Source organism: Leptonychotes weddellii, chromosome 3 (assembly GCF_054177405.1).
Source record: "Leptonychotes weddellii isolate Sample4059 chromosome 3, ASM5417740v2, whole genome shotgun sequence".
Classification (NCBI taxonomy): domain Eukaryota; kingdom Metazoa; phylum Chordata; class Mammalia; order Carnivora; family Phocidae; genus Leptonychotes; species Leptonychotes weddellii.
In genome coordinates this window covers 66164081-66190585 of record NC_138371.1, presented here as the reverse complement: position 1 = coordinate 66190585, position 26505 = coordinate 66164081, and the positions used below count along the sequence as shown (strand labels likewise).

The 26505-nt window shown below is 43.4% G+C and overlaps 1 protein-coding gene across 13 annotated transcripts in view; it reads left to right on the top strand.

Annotated features, from left to right (window-relative positions):
* PKP4 (plakophilin 4) overlaps positions 1-18230 on the top strand; it is a 235978-nt gene extending 217748 nt beyond the window's left edge. For 10 of the 13 annotated variants that reach the window (XM_081814392.1, XM_081814393.1, XM_081814399.1 and 7 more), the window contains 7 exons: positions 2631-2781; positions 6083-6278; positions 10494-10578; positions 10702-10819; positions 13575-13703; positions 15395-15468; positions 17223-18230. In XM_081814392.1, coding sequence (XP_081670518.1) covers positions 2631-2781; positions 6083-6278; positions 10494-10578; positions 10702-10819; positions 13575-13703; positions 15395-15468; positions 17223-17471 — 1002 coding nt within the window. In that variant the 3' untranslated portion in view covers positions 17472-18230. The remainder of the gene's footprint in view (positions 1-2630; positions 2782-6082; positions 6279-10493; positions 10579-10701; positions 10820-13574; positions 13704-15394; positions 15469-17222) is intronic. The other 3 variants (XM_081814390.1, XM_081814391.1, XM_081814397.1) reach the window with 2 other exon arrangements.
* Positions 18231-26505: the final 8275 nt, after the last annotated feature.

Below are 26505 nucleotides of genomic sequence, written 5' to 3'. Positions count from 1 at the left end.
TCATAGGGTAGTTCTATTTTTAACTTTTTGAGGACCCTCCATACTGTTTTGCAGAGTGGCTGCACCAGTTTGCATTCCCACCAACAGTGTACACAGAGGGTTCCCCTTTCTCTGCATCCTCCCCAACATCTGTTGTTTCCTGTGGTGTTAATTTTAGCCATTCTGACAGGTGTGAGGTGGTATCTCATCGTGGTTTTGATTTGTATTTCCCTGATGATGAGTGAGGTTGAGCATCTGTTGGCCATTTGTATGTCCTATTTGGAAAAATATCTTTTCATGTCCTCTGCCCATTCTTAACTGGATTATTTGTTTTTTGGGTGTTGAGTTCGATAAGTTCTTTATAGATTTTAGATACTGACCCTTTATCAGATACATCATTTACAAATATCTTCTCCCATTCCGTAGGTTGCCTTTGAGTTTTCTGACAAGGGTATTTTAGTAGAGTTATTATAATGCTTGTTTTGGCTACTTCCTCCACCACCACCTCCCAAAAGGAGGATCTTCTGGCCACTGTATTATCCATGAGAGTGAAAAGCATCGGTCAGGCTAGGTGTGGTTTGTTTCGTGCAGTCAACTGCTATAATGAATGTATACAGATATTTATGGCCTAGTGCTAAGCCAGCACGGTTATTTTGTTATTGTTGTTCTTAATTAACATGCTAATAGCTCAGCATCTAAGTGCTGGCTCTGCAGCCAGACCCCTTGGTTTTGAATCCTGGCCCTTCCACTTATTAGCTAGGGGTCTTGGATCTTTCCATCCTATCTCATGAGGTGGTTGTAAGAGCTAAATGAGATAATAAATTTTTAAAAATTAAAAAAAAAAACGAAGGACCTAGGACAGTGTGTGGCACATAATTATTCATAAATATTTATGTTGGTAACCCAGTGTTCGCATCCAGTTTCTTGTGACCCAAGAGATACATTTGATGACAATAAAAAAGACAGTATTGAAATAGATGTGATTTGAGTTGTGTTTAATTTCACCTCTGGAGTCATTTAGTGAATGAAAGTTAGATGGCAAGCTCATTTAAAATATAAATACTATATTAAAATCATTTCAAAAGTATCTAAAATAATAAATCAAAATATTAGATCCTTATTAAGAAAACAAGATACAGATGTTATCAAGTCAGGAGCTATTTTGGGAGTGGTGATGACTATAGTGCCCCCAAAGGGAAACACTCTGGGCTGGGCTGGGCTGGGCCAGGCCAGGTGGTCTCCAGGTGAGACAGGTGTTGGCTCTGTCCTTGCAGATTTCAGAGAGAAGTTGAGAAAGCTGCCTGGGTGCTTTACTCTGTAGAAAGTCATATATTCCATTTCCTTGCACCCCCCCCCCCATAGATTTCATTTGATTTAGAAAATAGGAGTATTTGTTTCATATAAAGAATGTTAATAGGATCTTTGAAATGCATCTCTTCCTCTTACTTGCATTATTAAAGTAATCTATTCTGTTGGTATTCAAGAAACTGAGTGGTCAGGGCACCTGGGTGGCTCAGTCGTTAAGCGTCTGCCTTCGGCTCAGGTCATGATCCCAGGGTCCGGGGATCGAGTCCCACATCGGGCTCCCTGCTCGGCAGGAAGCCTGCTTCTCGCTCTCCCACTCCCCCTGCTTGTGTTCCTGCTCTCGCTATCTCTCTGTCAAATAAATAAATAAAATCTTTAAAAAAAAAAAAAAAGAAACTGAGTGGTCAATCATATATTTTAATGTTCAAAATAATACAAAAGGCTTGGCCCATCTTTGTCCTCATGTCTTGACCACAGCAGGAAAGTATTAGATATTTTATGAGCAACATTTTTCAATTATCCTAAATTTTGAAAAACAGTTTGCATTGGTAAAAAATGTCAATAAAAACTCAAAACATAATTAAAGACCCAATTTTCAAATGCTCCTTTTTTTTTTTTTTTTTTGGTTATTTCCCTGATGACTTAGCTAGCGTTCATTTCCAATTCAAATAGTACACACGCTGACTCGCTGAACAGACTTGCCTCATAGCCATAAAAGAATTTCTTGACTATGAATTTAAAAAAGAAGCAGCAAACTAATCTTGCATAAGAAAGCATTTTGCACACAAATATACTTTTTCACCAGTCTGTATGAATTACAGATGCTCAGTGTTTCTGGAGAATTCCTTTTCTTCTGAGGCAAAGGCTTTTTTTCAGTCAATCTCTTTGAAAGGTTACTGAACTCTAAATATTGTTGCAGAGAATATAGGAAAAGAATGTACTGATGGAGACAGGTTCTCCTATAATGTACACTGATCAGTTACCGTTTCTGCCATCCTATTTATAGCCTCTGGACCTGGCATGGGGCCAATTGCAGAGAAGACCCAAGATCCTTCCTTAATCATGTTTATGTATCTGAAAGCAATCACTGCCTTCTCTTTTCTGCACAAAAATATATGGCAGATGGTGGTTTGAGATTTTTAGGCTTTAGGATTTCTTTTTACATCAGTCATCCTAGCCTGTCTTTGTCCCTAACTATAGTTTTTTCTTTACTGACACCACAGATTTAATTTCTGATTGAAAAGAAAACATTTTTAATCTATTAGTTTATCTTCTGGAAACACATCTTTTTTAGGTGGCAGTAACTTCTGAGAGTTGAACTACTATTGGTTTGTTTTACTCACTAGTTTGCAGCATACATCCGGGCGGCTGTCCGCAAAGAAAAAGGTCTGCCCATCCTTGTAGAACTTCTGAGAATGGATAATGATAGAGTTGTTTCTTCGGTGGCAACTGCCTTGAGGAATATGGCGCTAGATGTTCGCAACAAGGAGCTCATAGGTATGTTCTGGTGACAAGGTAAGTTATAAAGAAAAAGTAACTACATTTATAAAACTAGGGGTGCCTGGGTGGCTCAGTCGGCTAAGCATCTGACTCTTGATCTCAGCTCAGGTCTTGATCTCAGGGTCGTGAGTTCAAGCCCCGTGTTGGACTCCACACTGGGTGTGGAGCCTACTTTAAAAAAAAAAAACAAAAAACTCTTGATTTATAAAAATATGACATTTAAAATGATCAGCAACTGAGTTCTGCTCTCTGGTTTCTTGGCATATTTGTGTACCCTTTGTGCTGTCTGTCCTTTGTGACTATTCCTTTTCAGCAAGAGGCAAGCTCATTAATTAAACATTGATCAGGGAAGGAAAATTTTCAAAAAAGGTAGCAATTTCAGTTATACATTACAACACTGCTTGATAGATTTGGTGTCTCTGTTTCCCAAGAGAGGTTCATTTCCTGAGCAACAAAAGAAGTTAATTCTCACTTTCTGATTTTTGAGACTGATATCTGCTAATTTACCAACACTACCATGATCTAAATAAAAAAAGAAATTACATAAATGGTTTGTCGCTTTTCCCTAGTGTTCATGCTCAGGCAGAACCACTGTCACAAGGCCCATTTCCCCCCCCAGGGCAGGGTCAGAACTAGACTAAAGCAAGTGAGGCACATAGGGTGTAAAATGGTAGGAGGCACCCACCCACAGGGCTGTCCATATGTAAGGTTGGCATTTGCATGAACCTGACACTGAGCACCTCTTCAAGTTTGACACCCTCGGCAGCTTAGTTTGCTTGCCCCCAAGGCAGTTGCCACACTCAAGCAGAGTACAGGGTAGAGGAAAGATCAGAGACTCTCCAGTTGACCTCAAGTTAAACCCTGGATCTGCTTCTCACTGGCTGGGTAACCTGGGGTGTCCTGTGGTGAGCCCACCCAGCTTCGGGTATTTCATCTAAATTTGAAAACTCTTCCTCAACCCTATCTCTGAAAGGGAGCCGACCACCTCGCTGTCCTTACCACGGGTTTGCCGTGCATATCAAATAAGAGGATGAAGCAGCGCCGAGCTCCACGCCAGCCCCATGGCTGATGACAGGCCAGGAGAGAGGGAGGGGGGAGATTTGACAGGATCTTATGTGGATTAGTGAATAAGTATTGAACTCCTTAAAATATGCCTACCCTGGGGCAGGGTCGGCGGGGGAGACAAAGAACAGGGCAATAGTATTTACCTTAAAGAGTTGCTGTGAGGATTCACTGTGGCATCTTACATGAAAGCTCCTACACAGTGCCTGGCAGAATTGCTATTTTAAATTATCACCTAGCTTAACCTGCTCTTAACACACCATTCCTTTGAGCCAAATTGTCCCCCACGGAGAGAAGAGGAGCTTCTTCCACACCCTGTTCATACAGTCCAGCTGGTGCCTAATGCCAGTATGCTTTATAACTCTTAGTTCCCACACGTCCTTGAGAGAAATCCTTTAGGTCCCTAAAGAGATTTTTTAAGTTATTTTTGTTACATCCATAGTGTTTGAATTTCTTGTAAGAAGCACATATAGTTTGGGAATTCTTAATGCTAAAAAATAAAGGGTTGACAGCATATGATGACGTGTGGCCTATCATGCCACAGCGGGGAGGGGACACAGGTGCAAAGGTGTGGGGCTGGTGCCACTGAGTGCCAAGACCTCTGGGCAGGAGGAACGTGTATGAGAGTCCTGGCCTTCTCTCAGTGCATCCCTGTGTTTTCTGTGAGGGTCCTGACCCACTTGTAAACTTTCACGAGCATTTTCTCTCTCCACCTATGAGCATATTTGTACCCAGCTGGAGCACTCTTAAATGGTTTCATGAATCACTTTCATATTTCTCTATAAAGTTCCCTTCTTTCCTGAGGGCTAAGCCCCTCCCAGATTCAGTATTCGACCCTAATTCACTCAGCACCTCTGTTCCAAAGAACCATCCCCCTTCTTGGACCCCTTAACTCTGCTCATGTCCATCACCAGCACTAGCAATGGACTTCCTCTTCAGAGCCATTTTTTACAAGGAAACAAAGTTTTGTCACTTTACAAAAGTTACTACAGATACTCAGCTGAGTTGGACCAGCCCAGCTGTCTAGAGCTGCAGGATCTGAGGGGACCATCAGGTTCACTCGCAGACACAGTGAGCTGCCTTATCCCAATCTCAGGGGGCAATTTAAAGTTGTGCCTTAGCAAAATGACGAACTGTGTGTCATGGACATTTTGGTTTTCCGTGAGTATTCAAAATCACCAGTGCTAAATTCCATCTGTTCTAAAAACCACATTTATCTTCTGGCTTATAATGTCAACATTGTTTTTCTACTATTCACAACAATGTTCACTGTGAGTAAGCCAAAGCCTTCCCTTTGAAATGCTGTAAATTATGCAGCGTGTAGTCAAGGCCTGTATTCTACTGCTTACCATTGTATATAAATAGGACTTCAATAAAAACCCCATTTTGTATCCACTCAATTATTAGCATAGAAAAAAAAAACTAAGAAAATATTTACTTGAGCTTTAGTTCATTTCTTCTGTGTGTTGTGCAATTATTCTAGTTTGTCAGTTGGTAATTAACATTGAACAAGCTAGAGATATTTTGGTTTTAGAGAGAAGTAAGAGAAACTGAGTATCTGTAAAGAAATGCTTCAATAGCTAGGGGGCTCCCCAGCCTTGGCCTGTCGAGAACTCTATTATCATTGCATCATTCCTACCCGATAACGTAGCCATCATTTTAATTCCAAATGTCACTTGTGTCTGGTTAAAAGAAACTAACATGTTATCACTATTGATGTCGGATCAGCTGGTATTTACGTTTAACTTGATAAAAATGGGTAATGGTACCCAGTTCACAATTTAAGACCCAGAGAGATTTAATGAAAAGAATTGTGTGGCAGCTTTACTTGGTCCATCTTTAAAACTTATTCAAAGATAAGTCTTTAAAAGCTTTAAGAGGATGTTCAGGTATTTTTGATACATAGGAATTCAATTGAGAATAAAACTGTTACCATTTCTTTATTTCTCACTGTTAATGAAAATAGTTCAACTATAGCAACTTGATTGGTATACCCAGTTTTATACACTGACTTGCATTTTCTTTCAGTGGCTTGTTTTATAGACCAATCATTTCTTCAAGTGGCATTGTAATAAACATTAACTTCCCCCCTACAGTTATAATATTTGTCACTTTCTACTTTGCCATGTTATTGTCTTATGAGGTTATGTTTTTAAGAGAGAACTCACTGTCAGCATCTTTCAACAGCAACAATAACAAAAACTGAAAGTGGAATGAAATCTTTTGCATTTGGCAGGTAAATATGCCATGCGAGACCTGGTCAACCGGCTTCCCGGCGGCACTGGCCCCAGTGTGCTGTCTGATGAGACCATGGCGGCCATCTGCTGTGCTCTGCACGAGGTCACCAGCAAAAACATGGAGAACGCCAAAGCTCTGGCCGACTCAGGGGGGATAGAGAAGCTGGTGAACATAACCAAGGGCAGAGGAGACAGGCAAGTGCAAGGAGATGGAGCGCAAGGCTCTTATTAGGATTGTCCTGTGATAAGGGCCTTTGAGAAGGATATTTCCTACTGGAAAGGATTTATTCCTGCATTTCTTACACACCAATAAGCTAAAGAGTCTCCACCAATTAAAACCTGTTTTATTGAGAAGGGGCATTTGCAGTCATGTGGCCCCTTTTTGGATATTTACTTGGTTCTAACATCCCTACATTCATTTTTGTCTCTAAAGCCATGTTTGCTTGTGCTGACCCTGGGAAGAATTCGAAATACTATGATGAGGAACATCTGCGGGCACCTTCCCTTTCACCTTTGACTCTACTCCAAACTCTAGGGCCTGTTCTGCAAGAACATCTTATTGAATCCTCAGTTCTGGGACTGATTCCTCTGCCAGTTGCCCAAAAAGTATTAAAATCACTGCTCTGAGCAGGGCCTGCTGTGTGGCCTCAGGATGTGCCCTGGGCTGGGATTATACATTTCCCTTTGCTTCTGGGTGACACCTAAGTGATGAAGCAGCAGAAGTAGGGATTAGAGGGGCGCCTGGGTGGCTCAGTCATTGGGCGTCTGCCTTCGGCTCAGGTCATGATCCCAGGGTCCTGGGATCAAGCCCCGCATCGGGCTCCCTGCTCCGTGGGAAGCCTGCTTCTCCCTCTCCCTGCTTGTGTTCCCTCTCTCGCTATGTCTCTGTCAAATAAATAAATAAAATCTTAAAAAAAAAAAAAAAAAGAAGTAGGGATTAGAGAATTGGTGGCAAAAATAAAAGGGTTTTTTGTTTTGTTTTGTTTGTCACAGAGCTATAGCAGTTGACTATAAATTTGCCTTAGTATCAGATCAAAGGATCCTTCAAGGAAGTGGGAAGTAGGGCTGTTTGGAGCCTTTTCAATACACAGGATAGCAGCCACCTAATCCATAAAATGGCACCTGTCTCCCCACTCTCCACCCCCTTTCCCTGCTCTGTTCTCCTTCACAGCACTGATTAACCCCTAACATGTTATTTAGTGTTTTCTCTGGTCTCTGGCTCCCCCAGTAGCAGAGACTTTGTCTTTTCTTCGCTGCTGTACCCTCTACATAGAGAACAAAACCTGACCTATAAGAGATGCTCAGATGGTATTTATTACTTGGCTGAGTGACAGTGCTAGAACTCACATTATTTCTTGTCTAATCTTTTACAGGAATTAGACATTCTAAAAACCCCATTTTGTAGGAATTTCTAAAATAGAAGAATAATGTAGCAAAGCATATTCTCATCCCCTAGAAGTCTCACCTATCAACATTAACCATATTTCCTTTCAGTCCTTTTTTCTTCTGTATCTTTTTAATCTCATTAGTAATAAATGCACACACACCTTTTTATTTCAGAGGAAATGAAATGTTACAGATAAAGCTAAGGTAACCATAATCACTTCTTGTGCTCTTGAAATTTCATTAAAGGGCCTTCATTTGTGAAAGGCATAAGAAGAAGCTAAGAGACATTCTGAACCAGTGCCAGAACTTCTCTTTGTATATTTAAAAAAAAAAAAAAGTTCTCATCCACTGTAATCTTTTTTCAAAACAAGAGACTCGGAAAGTCCTGGATCAACTCAGGTTGGCCTCTGAACACACGCCGGCTTTCCCCTCGGAGTCATTCACCAAGTCTACGGCCCACCCGCGGTGGGCTACGGCGGCAAGTGGGCCACACGGCAACCCCTGCCCCCCGGTAGCTCACATTCCTGGGTGAGGTAGATGAGGTACCAGTGAGTAAGAAACGCCCGTCAGACACAGACGGAGCAAATACTAAAACTGGGAAAGGTGGTAAGGAGGAAGTGGAGGGCCGTGTGTAGTGGACAGTGGGGGCTCAGCAGGTGTAGAGCACGTCAGGAAGAGCTGGGGGTGGGGGGGCGCATAACCAGACATGTAGGACCCTGTGAGTCCGTGTAAGGACTTGATTTACTCAGAGGAGAACCGAAAGCCACTGGAGATTGTTCAGCAGTGGGGGGACACGGTCTGACTTCCCTTAAAGGGGTCATCGTGACTTGACAAACCTTCCCTTCCACCAGGTAGAGACTAATGGTGGCAACAATTGTAGCAGTGAAGAAGTGGTCGATTCCGACATGGTTGAAAGAGGCAGTGGAATTTGCTGAGGGATCAGGTGAGCATCAGGAGAGGAGGAAAATGTCAAGGATGACCCCAGGGTCTTTGGCAAAAGAGACCACAGGATGAATTGCACTCACCAACATGGGGAAGCCTGCGGGAGCAGGTTTTTTAGGGAAGACCAGGTGTTTGTTTTGGACCTATGACATTTGAGACGTCTGTTAGACATCCACGTGCAGTGTATGGTCAGCAGTAGAATATACTTGAGTTCAGGATAGAGGTCCAAACTAGAAATACAAATTTGGGAGTCATTAATGTATAAATGGCATATTTAGAAAAGTGAAATAGGCTGAGATGAATAAGGAAGAAAATGTAGACGGAGAAGAAAAGAGGCTTCAGGGCTTATGGCTAGAGGCCAAGGAAATGAGGAGCCAGCAAAAGAGCACGAGAAAAGTAGCCAGAGCGTTCAGAAAAGGACGTATTGGAAGCCAAGGGAGGAAGCGTTAAGGGTGAGAACATGGCACATGCTTCTGCTCGGCCAGGCAGGATGAGGACTGAGACTTGTCCTGTTGCACACTACCGATGTCACACATTGCAGAGAAGATGAGAAATCGAGGATGAGATTAGTTAGGAGAATAGGTAACTCTTCCGAGGACTTGTGCTGCAGAGGGGAGCACAGAAACATCTTTGCTTTTCTCAGCGTTAGCTTCCTACTGACAGGATCCGTCTCTGCAGACACCTAGCCTAGCTGTTTGTATCAAGGTGTATGTATCGCTGGCACAGTCCTGCTTGTCGAGTGTTGTGTCGTAGTCCCTGGAGCCAGTGTCCTTCCCTGCCTCCTGGCCACCTGGCACTGACAGGCGGGGCTATGAACACCAGCAGCGCGCTCGGGGCCCGGCTGAGAATGGCGTGGTTGTGAGGTGTGAAGGCCCTGCAGGGCCATCCTGGGTGTCAGAAATTTCATCTCTGTTCTTTTTTTTTTTTTTTTTTTTTGAGGTATCTCCTTGCTCTGTGGTCCATTTTGAAAATATAAAATTTAGAAGAGCTTTGAGTGCGTTGGTCTGACCCGGTTCTACCCTTGACTCATGAGGAACACTAAGAGGGGGTCTTGGGTGGGAGGTGGTGGTGCAGACAGATGCAGAAATGCCCGACCTCTAGGAACAGACTGTGCTGCCCCATACTTGCCCTGTACTCCGTCCTTGCTGAAGCCCTTGGAATCACTGCGCCCCATATCCTGTTTGGGGCAAAGAGAGAGCACTTCCCGTCTGCTCGCCTTGCTGCTTCTCCCTTTCATGAGAGTTTAACTGGGGAGATAAGAAGAGGAAATCAGATTTTAAACCCTGTGATACACATTTGAAGTCAAATTTTCAGTGCTGAAGAGGTATTCCATTATCCTACGGCTGACTCCGAAGCGCTGATGCACCCCTGATGTGGTGATCTGGGGGCCTGTGCTGAGGCACGAAGCTACCCTTCTCTCTTCACTTACGCCAAGGCCACTGAGTGAGCGGAGCAGCTCCCGAGGTGAAAAGCAGTGACTCATGGTCAGCAGTGCTTGAACAGAACGCCAGTATTCAGCAGATGTCTTCAGAGAGGAGAATTGACAACCAACCGTACTTCCCACATTGAACGTTAGGGCCCAGATGTACATTTGTTTACGGAGGGGCGTAAATGATGAGAAGGCAGTGCAGATGTTTATATGAAGACCTACTAATGGGGGGGAAACAAATTAACTTGGGAGGGTCCTCTGACACTCAGGATGCACGGCCACGGTTGCATTAATCCCAAAGCCCCAGCAAGGTCAGCCCCTTGGTAGATATGGGGAGGCGGGGGAGGCTAGGGGCTGACAGCTGAAAGAGGCCCCCAGTTCAGAGAGTTACTGCTCATCCCACTCAGAGCCTCTCACCACAGACTTGACTTCCTCAGAGCCTCACTTTGGTCCTTGCCACCCTGGCCAGCCCTGAACTTGGCCAACTCCCAGGTACACCTGATTTCCTCGGTTGTGTTTTCCAGCAGCGGCGCCTGTGCCCTCTGGTCCTTGGAGAGAGGGCCTCTTGGCCGCCGGTTTGCAGCCTGAATCTCTGTGAGTGGGGCCTGAGGCTGCGCCGCCCACATTCATTAACATCTTCGCTGTCTCCCTAGATCATCTCTGAAAGTGGTGAAGGCAGCAGCCCAGGTCTTGAATACATTATGGCAATATCGGGACCTCCGGAGCATTTATAAAAAGGTAACTTACAAGAATAGCTCTGGCATAATTAGCATTCATCAGAGCACACATTCGTAATCATTTATTGTAATGAAATGTCATTATTCATTTTGAGAGGTTTCTTTTTCTCTTTTAACTCCACAGGATGGGTGGAATCAGAACCATTTTATTACACCTGTGTCGACGTTAGAGCGAGACCGATTCAAATCACATCCTTCCTTGTCTACCACCAACCAACAGATGTCACCCATCATTCAGTCAGGTCAGTGGGCAAACTGCACTCCTTCGTGAGAACATTTGTGTGACAGACGTTATTTTTCCAGCCAGAAAAGACTGAACATAGACGATTAAGCCTGTCACCTCCAAACACTTAGGAGGTGTATTTGCTCTTCGAGCCAAGAGCCTTCTTTGGGAATTACATGCCATTGTAAACCACAGACCCACGTTCCTCCTTCCATTTTAAAAGTTTATGCAAGTTTACACATAAATGTATCCCAGGGCCCTCCATCCCATCTCCCCTAAGATTCTGCTTCACTAGGTTTGAGAAGGGGCTTGGGACTCTGTGTTTGACAGACTGGTCAGGCAATGTGGATGCAGGAGTGGAGGCGCACACTTTGAGAACCACCAGTTATGCTTGAAAACAGCTGCCCTGCCTGCCTACTGGCCATAAGTTTGGAATCTCCTCCAAAGTGATTTTTTAGTTTTCTTGGTGAGAACTCTTAGAAGCAGGGTCCTTTACACATCATCTTATTACCTGCGTTCTGGGGGAGCTACAATCTTCCGCACCTTCCTCCTTCCCGGTTAAACCTCCATCCCCGGGCTGTATTCCAGAACCTTCCACCCCATCCCTCACCCCCGCATCCATGACCCATGGGAACAGGCCCTACAGGTGGGTTTGCAGGGATTCCCTTTGATTTGTAAGTTGGGAATCTTGGCAACCACACTAACTACTTACTAGTGTCTAATTTGGTAGAAAGAATGTTCTGAGACTCAGACTGGGAAGGATTATTTTGTTTTTTCTTAAGATTTTATTTATTTGAGAGAGTGCAAGAGAGAGAAAGCACGAGAAGGGGAAGGGTCAGAAGGAGAAGCAGACTCCCCGCTGAGCCAGGAGTCCGATCAGGACGCGATCCTAGGACTCCCATCCCCAGAACTCCAAGATCATGACTTGAGCCGAAGGCAGACACTTAACCACCCATGTGCCCCCAGACTGTTTTTTATATGAGGGCAGAATATTACTACCAAGTCAAGTTAGTCCTATAAATTTAATTCTTAGCTAAATGAAATAGGAAAAGTAATATCTTTTTTTATTCGGCTTTAAACCCCCCATTCTGACATAGAAATATTATCTGTTGTATTCAACTGTCCCGCTGCTGGCAGTCTTATTTCTCATGTGGACAAATGTGGCCAGAAAGACAAATATAGGACTGGCCGTTCTTGCCACATAATTGGATGTCTCCACTTGTACTAGGATTTTTTAAAATTATCTGTGCCTACTGTGTATGGTGTATATTTTTATCTTAGTTTTTAAATTATGAGTTGTTTTCTTCAAAGAGACTTGTGGTTGGTTTTTGACATCCTTGCTGAGCTCCCAGGTGTAGCCTGAGGCTGTCTTCTTTTATAAAAATGCTCAGAATCCTTCAGGGACTCAGAAATAGGGGTGTCAGGGGAAACAAGAGATTTGGCTGCTCAACAAAAGGCATATGTAGTACAGGCAAAAGAATAATTTCAGACAGATGAGGGCGTAGTTACTAAGCAATGAACTTATTTTGAGGACCTCATATATACACACTGGACAAGGTTGATGAGCCCATCCAAGTTCCCGGATTCTGTTTCAGAGGTAAGATAGAATTCATACTTGTTGCTCCAGTTATCCTAAGGGCTAATCCTCCATCTCTCAGCACTAATGTAGTATCAGCTTACTGGCACTTCTGATGCCTTGCTAATGTCCTTGTGGGAGGTGGGTGGGCACGTTCTTTGTCCTCCTGCCTTCTAGAAAGTAAACAAGGTGAGTAGCACACAGACACTGCCCATGCACGCTCACCTTTGTTGAACACACTGCAACCCTATGTCAGTAAAGTGACCTTTTAGGGAAAAATATTTCAGCGTCGGTCTGCATCCGAAAGCATCAAGGCATGCCGAACCACTGGTGGCAAGGTTTGGGGGCCGCTGCTTTCAAGTGGATCAAGTGAATAAGTGACCACTTTTATTTATAATTAACTTTAGTGCAAGCAAGATGACTTTTTAATGAGAAAAAAGATGTGTCATGCTTTCCTTCTGTGCAGAAATGGCTCAAAAGGAGACCTATGGATAGAGACGTTATTATTAAATATTTGGCTCAAACTGGGATAAAAAAAATTGGGGTTTTGTGAGGCTCGGCTTGTTAGCATTGTGAACTTCTTGAGGAGCCAGGCTTACTGGGTTTACAAAATTTCCCTGACAGCTGATCACCATAAAAAGAATTAGAAATTTTATGGGCTGGGCACTGTTATTCAAACACATTTAGAGATGGAGATATTTTTGAAATAATTAAAAATCAAAATATGCCATAAAACACCTATTTACTAAAGAGCTGTACATAAAGGATAAAAGATGGGTGTTTTATACGCAACAGAACTGAGATCATAAAATAGCAACTGTAACTCTTAGGTGGCTAATAAGTTATTCTCACTCAATTGTAAAGACCTGTTGGGAGTCCTGGAGGCCCACCACTGAGGAAGCTGCGTAGTTTCTGCCTTGCGCCTCTCTCTAACCAGGCGGCCCACAGGGGAAGCTCTGGGAGGGCGGGCCACGCTGGCTCGGCTTCTCGCAGCAGCGGGTCTGAGGGTCACCTTCCTGGTCCTCAGCACGGGCTGCTCTTCAACTCACAGTATCTCTGAGAGCTGATTTTTAGCACCAGCTGCGTGGCATTTCTAATTGCTGACCTTTATTTTTCCAGAAAGGATTTTGCAGAGACACTGACAGTCTGCTTTCTCTTTCTTCTCCTTTCTCTCTCCCTCCTCTGCCTCTCCCTTCAGTCGGCAGCACCTCCTCCTCACCAGCACTGTTAGGAATCAGAGACCCTCGCTCTGAATACGATAGGACCCAGCCACCTATGCAGTATTACAATAGCCAAGGGGATGCCACACATAAAGGCCTGTACCCTGGTAAGACGCCAGCTGGGTATGTGATAGAGTATCTCGAAAAGCCACTCGTTTCCAGGCACCCCGCCAGCGGCCTGGGAAGTAGCCCATGCCTGTATTGAGACGGTCCCCCAGCAGCCGACCACGGTCCAGTCTGTCCATTTCCTGCTTCCGGGGCTGTTGCCTTTTCCGCTTGTTTTAAGCAAAACAAGCTAAGGTAGTGGCCTAGTGACCACAAATAAAAAGAGCACGGTATCCAAGAGAGGTGGTTTCTGGCTTTCCCCCAGTGCAGTCCCTTTGCTCTGCTCCCTTCCCGTCCATGCAGTGTCTCCCTGTGTTTCCCCTGTGTCAGAACTGAGTTCTGGGATGCTTTGCAAGGCCACATCTCCTAGACTGGCTCATCTCTTAAATTCAAACCTGAGAATGGAGATCAATTTCATTTACATTTTCATGGAAAAGAATTTGAATGAATAACAAAATGTATAATGTGATTCTTCCCGGAGTGATTATATTTTAAGAATAACAAAAATGATGTTGCATACTATTCATATTTTTATGTCATTCAGAAACCTGGGCATCTAATTCACGTGAAGGATGCCAGCCCGAAGAGTTACCAAGATCTCATATTGTCCCCATTCTCAACTCTCTGGCAAATTATAACTGCTCGAGAGGTTTCAAATAAGGGTGTGACTGAGCTACCACAAAAGAGTACTCTTTCCTCAAAAAAACCTATTTATTAAAAAGAAATAAAAGCTGGTGGCAATTTAACAACTGCTGGGGGAGCCGTCTCAGTTGTGCTGTTGTCTTTGAAAATGTGATTTCACAGGACTGTTTACTAATCGTCTGTTGTTACTATGGCAATTAATAGCTCAGAAAATTGCAGATGCTACATTTCAAACACCGAGCTCTTTGCAAAGGAAATGCACCAACTGAAGTGCATTGTTGCTTCAGATTTGCAGCAGCCTGCTTTATTTTAAAGATCGCCTCTTTAGCATGCATGCCCTTCTGTATCTTCTTTGCTTGCTTCAATAAACTAATTTGCCTCAAGTATGTTTCATTTTCCTCATTAAAAAAAAAAAATCTTTGCTAGCCTAACAATAAGAGAAGGGTAGCCAATGACATCATCGGGAGTCTGCTGTGGACTCTTGAAGACAACCATCTGATTATCAGATTCTTTTTGTTTCAAAATGTACTTAAAGATAGCAGATACAAGACGGTGCCTCCATGTGGCCAGACTGCTTAGAACACGCCCGTGCCTGCTTGTTCCAGGACCTGGACTTTGAATCAGAGCTCTGATTCTGAAGGCATGGAACTTGTAATGTTTCCCTTCCCCCATCCGACCCAGTGCTCTAGCTCAGAGCCCTGGAAGAGTGATGTCCCTCGGCTCAGGGAGCCAGGCTGCTGTTCAGAGCCAGCCAGGGAGACCTTTACAGGTATACACAGCTCCCCACAGTGACCAGAGGTTGAGAAGGAAACCTTTTTGGATTGGTATTGCTTTTCGGTGAAACACACACATGACTTACCTTTGCCATACCCATTATCAGCTAACAGCTAGATCCAGGGATCCCAGACCACTGCCTCTCCCGATCCCCGCTGGCACTGGGAAAGGCAGTCCCCATCAGGGACCGTACCAGCCCTAGTGCAGGGAGCCCACACAGCCTAATGGACCGGAGTGATGAGCACTAGTTTTAATTTCATAAAATATTTTCTTACAGGCTCCAGCAAACCTTCACCAATTTACATCAGTTCCTATTCCTCACCAGCAAGAGAACAAAATAGACGGCTACAGGTGAATTTGCAATATCATTTTTACAGAAGGCCGATTAGCAGGGATCGACACAGTAAGGGGTCCACGCCAGTTGACCTACCAGAGCTGGGCCAACACAGCAGGGGCCGAGGAGCTTTCCCTAGGGATCTCTGCTCCTCAGAAACTCATCTGTGGTTTAAGCAAAGCACTTCCACAGTAGCCTCACGTGCTTGAATATTCAAATCGGTGCTGCTGAGACCACCATGCCACTGATGGGAACCACCTGAGAAGTCTTTAACTCATATTCTTTGCCCAACAATCTTCGTTTCCCACTCCTTTTTTCTGTTAATCTCTAAATCCTCTTCCATCCTCTGGGTGGGGAAAGGTGGTAAGCATACTCCATTCTCTCATCTCATTGTTCTTTTTTGTAAACCTCATGTCCGATCTTCTTGGCTCCCTCCACATCCAAGCATCTGTGGTTTGAAAACACTTGAGTCGGTGGCCAGGTCTCCATTAGTTTCAGAAGTCAAAGTGGACTCAGCCCTACCGGGGTGGACCCCACTCTCCATCAGAGTGGGGACTAATGGTGGTGGCATCCAATCTGCTTTCACGGGGGGCCTAAAATTTATATCGGTCCTTCCTGATGCCATGCCCACATTAGGTCATCTGATCTCTCCTCTTACCTTCCAATAATACATGAGCAACTGGGGTTTTCCAAACAAGCCTGTACCCTGAACTTCAGATAAGGATACTCTAAGACCGCCCTCCATTTCATCATCTTTTCTCTGTTGATGGAAGAAAAAAGAACTTCGCAAGTTATTCATAATTTATGCCACAGTTTTTAAGTCAGGAGGGAAAAAAACCTTAAAATCATAACTCTAACTTAAAAAGAATTTAGCTCTGAAATGCTTATAATGTTAGAATGAACTTAGTTCCAGAACATGATATTGGTATGTACATGGTAAATTTGTTACATCTTACTAAGTGCGGGGATTTGGGCATGGTCAAGAGGGGAAACAGACATAAGAGCCATGACAGTTTTTCTTCAAACATATTTGAAGACATTAATGTGAGGTCAGAGATGAGATAAGATAACACAAAAGGAAATGGGGGCAGGGTGCCTTGAGGTGGATGCCCACATGGGTTTCACCTTGCTTCTTTACCAATCTGATTAGTCCTGGCTTGGGGAAATCTTTCCTATTTGTTCACGTGTCTCTTCCAATTTTATTATTCTGCTGCCCAGGGATTGCTTACTCCTTTAACAGTACCTCACATTTCTTTTAAAACTGAGGGATGGACTCAATCTTCATCTCTGAGGTAAATGTTTTAAAGGATGGTTCTGTACATACACAACTATCTGAAGCATGAAAATCCAACCTCCGACCAAATTCATGATGTACTACTCATGGTTCCCCTGTGTCAAAGCAAAAATCAAGGCCATCCTTTCATTGGGCATGCCCAGGTAACAGGCCCCTCCACAGCAGAGCACAGAACCGGACCTCTAGCGGGGGAAGGAGGTAGCCAGAGGCCATCTTGGGCTCTCCGGAGACAACAACTTCTACAGGCCTTAAAACAGGACTTGAGCAAACTCTGCCAGCCCACTTATAAACATAGTTTAAAGTCCTTACAATCTACTAGTAAATATACAGCGTGTACCAGAAAGAACTTTGAACCATATGTTCACAAATACTGAATACTGCTTTAAAAATATGAAGCAGGAAACCCACATTAATTTCCCTTAAACACGTATTTCCAAAAATTGCTTTGATTTATTTGCTTTTTCATTTTGTCAACAGCATCAACAGCTGTATTATAGTCAAGATGACTCCAACAGAAAGAACTTTGATGCATACAGATTATATTTACAGTCTCCTCATAGCTATGAAGATCCTTATTTTGATGACCGAGTTCACTTTCCAGCTTCTACTGATTATTCAACACAGTATGGACTGAAATCGACCACAAATTATGTAGACTTTTATTCCACAAAACGACCTTCTTACAGAGCAGAACAGTACCCAGGGTCCCCGGACTCGTGGGTGTAGCATCAAGATGCTCCGTAGAGGAACTCTTCTTTCTAACCTTGTTTGGGTTGAGATGAAAAATCCATCTTGCTGATTTGCTGATGAAATGTGAAAGTGAAATGAAAGGACCGAGTGAAGAGCATATTTTTTCTCTTTTGAGGAATTATCAGGGAAGTAAGGAAACCTTTGGGAGAGAGGACTTTCTAAGCTCTATTTAGGTGTTAGATCTAATTACTTGTAGATTCTATAGTCTGGTGAAGGTGTGGGCGATGTGATGAGAGGTTTGAGACATGGGTGAAATGAGATGAGGGATGTGTAGGTCAAATCAAATTAAAGATGATTTTTTTAATGTGAATAAAGTTATGTTCTGATAGTTTGTACAGAAAAAAAATAATAAAATGGATGCCCTTCATGTTTTATTGCTATTACTAAATGTCAAGATTGTATGCTATTATGTCTTGTAAATTTCTTTTGTTGGTGTAAATATGGAAATGCCACATTGGTTAAGTGCCATCATTTGTAATGCAGTGTGTCATTTGAAAAGAGATTTGAAGAAAACTGACAGCTTAAAAAACAAATGGGAAACCCAAGGAACTGTTAGCAATTAAAAACAAACTATAACATCCTTTGTTTTCAAAATGAATAGTGTACCTTTGAAGCACAAAGTCCAGTCTGGTATAGAAACGCCATGCCCATTCCCTGCCTCTTTCATAGGACACTTCACTGCCATTTTCTATGCACATGAAAGAAAAATAAATGTGGAAATTTCATCCTTGGAAATTTGTTCCCTGTTCTTTTTTTATTTTCTGTGTGTAATAACAGAAAAGCACGTTCTATAAATGTGAATCTAACTGCATGTTGTAAATATATCCAAGTATTATGGACTTTTCTAGTTTTATACACTTTATGAGGTGGACCGTACCAAAGAATGAAACTCTGACATTTCCTCCTCTTTATCTACCTTAGTATTTTTATTTGGGGGGATTTGTTTGAATCTAATGTACATTGTCTTTTTTTTTTTTTTTTTTTGTCTTCAGACTGCTGTATGTATTTAACACTGCTTTTCACCTGCATGAAATTACATCTGACAAGACAAGCCCTAACTAAGTTGACAACGACTCCTTTTGGCAATTTTTTTAAGAACTCAGGAACTAGGCAAAAACAATGGTTGGGCACTTATTGGTTGACACCAATGCAGGAAACCAAAACAAATTCTAAATAATTATTTTGCTGAATGATCCCATGAGACAATAATCCCTGGATTAGAGACAGAGTGGAGGAAGCCCCATATACATGATAGGGGTTCCAATAATACCAAGCAGCGTAACTTGTAAGCTTTTTCTCCATTTGTTGAGATGAGAGGCACCAGCCCCTGGAGGCCCAAAGACAGGCCTTCCTAAGTCTTATGGTTTCCACCCTGGATCTTACATGGGAAACAACCCATATGGCAAGTCAGACCCAGAGTTGTTGACTGAGCTCAGTATATCCTGCAAATGAGGTACGAATCATAAATTAGAACGTGAGCTTATATTTGTGAGTATATGGAAAGAGCTCTAGGAGAAAAATGCTTTCTCTTGTTGAATGGACTGCAGCGCAAGATTAGAATCCAAAGTGAAATGGAAATCCAAATACAAACAGGAATATCGCTAAAGTTTGTCAGTGGGAGGACTTTCTGACGTGCAGCCTTCCTGAAATGACCCACAGTAAGACTGCCCAGCTGCCCCTGGCCTCACATGCCCTGGGAGATCTCAGCAAACAGCCCTCTAGGTGGCAGACACTGCCAGATTTCCCCGAGGAACTGGCATTAAGACTTGAGATGTCTGGTAGCCATCTGAGCTTTGAATCACCGACTTCCTTGAACCTGACATTTCCATGTCTGGGTTGAAGGCCCTCACTCGAGGAGTCAGGAATACAAAAGGATCTGTAGATGGCCTGAGCTGAGTGCAGTAACTGACTTAACTTGGTGGACCCAGGTCCCCAGGTCTCCAGCTCTGACAGGCAGCATTTCAAAAACAGATCCAAATTTGGGTTACAAAGAACTCCTCACTTGGGTATCCACCCGGACCTCCTAATGGGGTCAGAAAGAGGCCAGTGGGTGAGGATTGGGCAGAAGATCAGATGCCCTATAAGGCTTCTTCCTTGTGACCAGAGATAAGCTATGGACAGAGCCTGAAAGATACAAAACTGTATCACTGATCAAAAAGCTAATCCCACTCCCAAAGTGTAAGAATAAACAAGCCGTACTATAACCAAATTGACTTTTTTTTTTTAAGATTTTATTTATTTTAAAGATTTTACTTATTTGTCAGAGAGAGAGCACAAGCAGGGGGAGTGGCAGGCAGAGAAAGAAGCAGGCTCCCTGCTGAGCAAGGAGCCCGATACAGGACTTGATCCCAGGACCGTGGGATCACAACCCGAGCCGCAGGCAGACGCCCAACGAACTGAGCCACCCTTATTTTACAGAGAGAGACAGATCATAAGCATGAGCGAGGCGGGGGGAAGGGAGGTAAGGGAGAGGGAGAAGCAGACTCGCCACTGAGCAGGAAGCCCGACACGGGGCTTGATCCCAGACTCTGAGACCATGACCCGAGCCGAAGGCAGATGCCAAAGTTGACTTTGTTTTGCTGCCCTTACGTCACAAGACAGCATGCAAAATTCAGCCCCCAGGAAGAGGTCTGTGGCTCTGCTCAGTGAGTTTCACTGCATACCACAAGGTCAGAGCTGAACTGAGCCAATGTTGGTGAGCTAGACCAGTTGTGTACCCTGACTGCACATTAGAACCACCTGCGCAGCTTTCACAACTAGGAGGGCCTTATCCTGACCAGTCAAAAGCACAAGAAATGGGGTCCAGGCACCACTATTCTTGAAAAGCTCCGTGGGTGACTGTGATGTGCACTCAAGGTAAAAGCCACTTGGCCCACACACCATTACCCTCTACCTTCCTGCCCGGTCACCTGACATTTTGGTGGTTGGAGTTTGAGGTGTGGAGTTTGCCTGGAAGAGTGACAGAGATTTGGAGTATCATAACTGAGATTTTAAACTTGAAATGTGAGAGGTAAGGTTTTCCTTCTTGCCAGAGTATGTATCTTTTGCTTATGCACTGTTCAAAGTTATGTCTTTTCAAGCCCAAGGACGTTTCATGAGTATCAGAAATGATGACCTCACAGACCCATTAATTAATCCAGTAATTAATCCCTGGCCAATATTTGGTTGTCCACATGACTGCTGATTATTCCAGTAAAATACCAATAATTCACTTTCTGGAGCACTCACTGTATGCTATGTGAGTGCTCCAGAAAGTGAGTGAATGTATGAAATCTGTGCTAATACCCCATTTTACAGATCCTAAAGCAAATGTGGAGCAGCTTGTTGAAGATGACACAGTTGGTAAGTGGCCAAGGCCAGTTAGTACTATGGTCTATCTTAACTATGACGCCAGTGTTAAAATTCAGTCATTTGAGTTCCAACTGAGCTATTATTTAATGAAAAATGTTCATATTTGTCTTTAATTTTCCAAAGGAAACTCTATCCCTGAAGGAAAAACCATCACCTGCCATAAATAAAAAGTCACCATAAAAATAAACATTTAACTACTAAACATACAAATTTCCAGGGACCACCAGAATTCAGCACTCCACCACCACTGGTGTTATATGCACCTCGTTTTGGAAAACTTGGGTCCTGATCAGTCTGGTATGTATGACAGTTTAGGTGGGCTGAGAACTCCCCTTAGGATGTTCTGAGTCATGCCTCTGAATACAGGCCCATTGAAACAAAATCCGCCATGAGGCAACCCTCTTGTCTGGGGGCCTCAGTAATACCTTTAGAGGAACACACAGATCTAAAGCCAGTGGATGGTGGTGTTATTTCTATGATTAAATCAGATTATAAGGGAAAAACTATTTGTAAACTTGGCCACTGCTGTTCACTTCATTAGGTTTTTTAAAAGTTGTTTATAACAGCATTATTCATAACAGGCAAAAACTGGAAACAACCCAAATCTCCAACAGGAGAATGGATAAACAAACTGGCACATTTATGTAATAGAATACCACACCACTAGGTGCGCCTGGGTGGCTCAGTCGTTAAGCGTCTGCCTTCGGCTCAGGTCATGATCCCAGGGTCCTGGGATCGAGCCCCGCACCAGGCTCCCTGCTCCACGGGAAGCCTGCTTCTCCCTCTCCCCCTCCCCCTGCTTGTGTTCCCTCTCTCACTGTCTCTCTCTCTCTGTTGAAAAATAAATAAAATCTTTTAAAAAAAAAAGACCAGGTAAAACTTACCTGTGGTGATAGAAGTCAGAACCATTGTTGCCCGAGGGTGGGTATTAGCTAAGGAACTTCTGGAGATGATGGAAATGTTCTATATCTTGATTGGGGTGGCCCTTACATGGGTGTGTGCATTTATCAAAAGTAATCAAAATGTTCACATAAGATCTGTGCATTTCATCACATGTGAGGTTTATTCCAATTTAAAAAGTTATTAACATTTGTTTTAAAAGGCACTAAAATATATGATGACATTGTCTGAGACTTAGTTTTATGACTTAGAATCATAATCCGATTTATATACTTTAAACCTTCCAAAACATCTATTTAAGAGTGGTGTTGGGTGCCTGGGTGGCTCAGTTGGTTAAACGACTGCCTTCGGCTCAGGTCATGATCCTGGAGTCCTGGGATCGAGTCCCACATCGGGCTCCCTGCTCAGCAGGGGGTCTGCTTCTCCCTCTGACTCTCTTCCCTCTCGTGCTCTCTGTCTCTCATTCTCTCTCTCTCAAATAAATAAATAAAATCTTTAAAAAAAAAAAAAAGAGTGGTGTTAGAGGGGCACCTGGGTGGCTCAGTCGTTAAGCATCTGCCTTCGGCTCAGGTCATGGTCCCAGGGTCCTGGGATTGCACCCCGCATCGGCTCCCTGCTCAGTGGGAAGCCTGCCTCTCCCTCTCCCACTCCCCCTGCTTGTGTTCCCTCTCTTGCTGTGTCTCTCTGTGTCAAATAAATAAATAAAATCTTTAAAAAAAAAAAAAAAAAGAGTGGTGCTAGAGGTGGTCATGGAGAGGATGTGACCACCAGTTGACTTGAGAGCTGGACCTAGGCAATCAGAGGCTCCCGATCCCCTTCCCCATCCTTAGAATAAGCATTCTGCTTGCCTTCACGACCCTAGAAGCTGCCACAAGGACAGAGCCTTGAGATGGTAATGTGGCGTTGAGGCCATCTGGATGGCTTATGTTACTAAACTCAGTTAAGGCTTCTATATAAACTTCTAAGATTCTGGTGGGCAGGTGCAGAGATCTACTCATCTTGCGGCCACCCAAGACAAGCCTCATAAATTCTCTTGCTTATTAAATCTGCCACCTACAAATCTCGATTGTCCACCTCTTCTCCTGTCTCTCCTGGCCCTCCATCTACAAGGGCCCATTTGCAGACCAACAAGTGGTTTCTCAAACAAAAGATTTTAGCACAAAATTCTTTGTAGTTATATACACAAAGTCTATTTAAAAGCTGACAGCTTACCAAAGTTAAATTTAAACAGAATTCTAGAAAATACATATTTGAAAAGCACTATATGGGAGTGTCTTTTGAATGAGCTACGCTTGTACAGATTTGCATGTGTGTTGACAAGAAAGTAAGTTGAGAAGTAAAACAGGCTCATATTTAAACATGTTGCCGAGAGAGAGATGTGTCACCCCTTTTACCTAATGATCCAAAGAGATGTGTAAATAAATACCTCACCCACCTCAGTGCTACCCAAGCCACAGGGAACAAGTGTGGAAAGGAAGTCCTTTCAGCGAGATACTAGAGAGGTGTTAGCAGCAAAACAAACAAGTCAGTGAAATCAGAGCAGCTAATGGGACATTTAACTCTACAAATGCAGATCAGACTTTGAACTCAAAGAGGATCTTTGCTGTAGGTCAAGGAAATCCTTGCTAAGAAGAAGAGAACAGTCTTACTCTTAATTAGGATGCGTCTGGGGAGGGAGCTGGAAGACAGCAAAGGATGCAAACCATGTTTGGAATTCTCTAGGCAGTTTCCACCCTGATGGACAACTGTCCTTTGCTGGCCCATGCCAAGGAATGGACTCAAGCCTCAGAGACCTATGTGCGGCCATGAGCCGCCATCCATACAGAGTAAGACTTCTCAGCTGATACTTGTCAATTCGGCCTCACTTTAGAAGACCGTGACTTTTGTCTCCAGCCTCACTCACCTTTGTGATAGCAGTTTGCTTGACTTGACTTGCTGTCTTTATGAATGCACTTATTCAGGACAATCCTTCAAGGTTGCACACACAAAAAGGAAACTATTAGCAAGCAAATTATGACTTGACTTGTATCTGTTTTAGTGCCATTCCCTGTTTTTATGTCAGCAGCTTCGCTGGAAGCAACTGGCATGTCCCATAAGTGGCTGTTTGTGCCTATTGCTGTTGCCTAATTCTAACTCAAAATCGCTAAAAAGCATTTTGTGCTGTCATAATCGTTTGCATGAACTCTTTCATTATTAAAGCCCATCCAGTGGTTGGGGGAATTTTGATAAAGACTTCATGATACAATGGACTATTTCACCCTCCATCCACAGCCCAGTGATTCCAGAGCTGACCAATGCACTGTCTTGTAAAATACAACTAAACACAACTTGCACTGGGTCAAAGGTGTAATTCTGAGATCAGTGGGAAAATATCCAATTCTTCCTTTAGAAATCCCCTATAATTGTTCATTTGCTCCCCCAAAGGAAACACCCCCGAAATTTGCCTTCATTTGCTGGCAATAAAATGTAACATGTTGAGCTTTGGCCTTGATGAGCTGCCATCCACTGAATACTAATCTAATAAAACGACTTCAGGGAGGATGACATCCCTCTAGCATCTCTCTTCAGGGTTCTTCAGAGTCAGTGGCTATCCTAGCCCAATCCCAGGGAGCTCTCTTTCCTTCCCAGCTATGAGAATGGGTAGAATGAGGTATGCCCAGCTTCCTGGGGACTAGAGGAAAGAATTCAATCCAGATGGGCTCCAGGTTGGAAATACCATCATAGGAGATCTGGCCATTATAGAGATGGTTGTGCTGTGAGGAATTTATTTCAAGCCTTCACAAAAATATTTTCTGAAGACAAACCAGGAAGCACATTCTATAGCTAAGTGATTAAAATATTTACACGTCCACCAACATCACTACAATCATGTCTGGCCTTAGTGACCAGAAGGCTCATTCTTGCCTGTAAACTGTGGTCAAAAGATAATGATGTGTTTATTCAGTTTGCAAATAATTAGGTGCCTCCTTTTTCATTTTTCTCTCATGTGCCCTACTTTTTAATTGTTTCTTTGATAATTAACTCTTCTATGAAAAAAAAACTATCAAAGAAAATGTGAGGTGGTATCAAAACTCTTCAAGCCTGTAATTATAGAACATCTTAATTGGAGAAAAAGCTGGTCCAACACCACTTGAAACTACTAATACTGTCCTCCAAGGCCACATCACTGAGTCATAGTAGTGATGGATCATCACTAAGGAATTATACTTGACTGGTAATAACAAAGTTTCCCAAAGCTGTGCCTTCAACAAGATGAGTTCTAGAAGGTTTTGGATTTTCTCTCCTTCACATATTGAAATGAATATAGAAAAACAGATCAATACTAGTATGGTGGCTCTATAATGTCCTCATGGACCCAGGCTCCATCATAATCTCTGGGCATGGGCCTCGTCTTCATGGTTTCCCAGCTTGACTGCTGAAGCTCCAGCCATCACATTTCATTCTTCAACAAGGAGAAAGGAGTGGGAAAGTAGAACCTGCCAAATGAATCATTCTCTTAAAAGACCTTTCCTCACGCATACATCTTATTTTTACCTGGGCCCATTGCCATCCCTACTCATGTAGGGGTTCTGTTGATAAGGAAAATGAGATAGATAAGGGAAAGTCACAATCAGTCTCTGTGTAGGATGCAGATGATTCTATGAAGTGATCCCTACACTTCCATTACTTTGGCTCCTATGAATATAGGCCCCATGCCAGAGACCCCATGTTGTATTAATTCCATGCTTGGAGAGAAGCCATAGTACCCATCCCTCCCTAGACTTGAAAGATAACCAAAACTGGATGAAATTTGTCAAGTTCAGGTTCAATTTACTGTTCCATCTCATAGCTTAGAAATTAACCATCAAAAGCCAGTTACCATCAGTCATTATGACTTCCAGTCTCCAAGGCGCAAAGCCATGGGCATCCACAAAACACCTCAGGAGTCAATGGGAGGGACTCTGGACCCATCTCCCCACTGTACCAATAGCAGCCCACCATGAGCAGTTTCTATATCATATGTCCATGTAAGATTATATTAACAAACTTTCCACAGCTAAACCCAAGCAAAGTAGTGACAGCCATTGTATGGTCCATGACTGACCTTAGGCCGCGGGCTGGAGACCTAGAGCTCTGTGTGCTCCTGACTGAAGCCTGGTAGACTCGCAGCAGCAGCAGCAGCCTTGTTCAGATGAGTCACTTTAACTCACTATGAGCTCCTAGGCATCTTGGAAAAACCTGGAAGCTTATGAGGCTGCCATCACCTCAAGAACTTGAGCCCCACTGAACCCATCAAGTCTGAGTTGAGTTGTCATGGAAAGCCTCAGAGAGCAAGAGGGACTCTTTACGACAGTCCTAAGACAGCCTACTAGAGAAAAAACTGTCCTCAAAAACGGAGAGTAAGTGTCCCAAGCTCACATCAATGGATGATTGTAACTTAGATCTGTTGGGTTCTGGAGCCCCCATTAACCCTTTGGGTCTCAGAGGAGACCAGAAGCCTCCAGCCTTCACATAGTCTATGTTTATCCTAAGTAAACCAATGTGACAAGCCCTCTACCAGTCAGGAACCCCCTTTCCCTTCCTACTAGCTCCTGGGCCAAATTAGGCTCAAAGAACGCAAACTAGTTTTAATGTTTGCCTTGGCAAACATAGCTAGGAAAGAACCTTATTTGCTCAAATCAAAGTTGATGTTTTTAAAACTACAGAAAACTACGAAGTGGCCTGTTCACAAACTATGCTCTGAGTCTCAGCAGATCCGCAGCAAAAGAAAGACCTCACT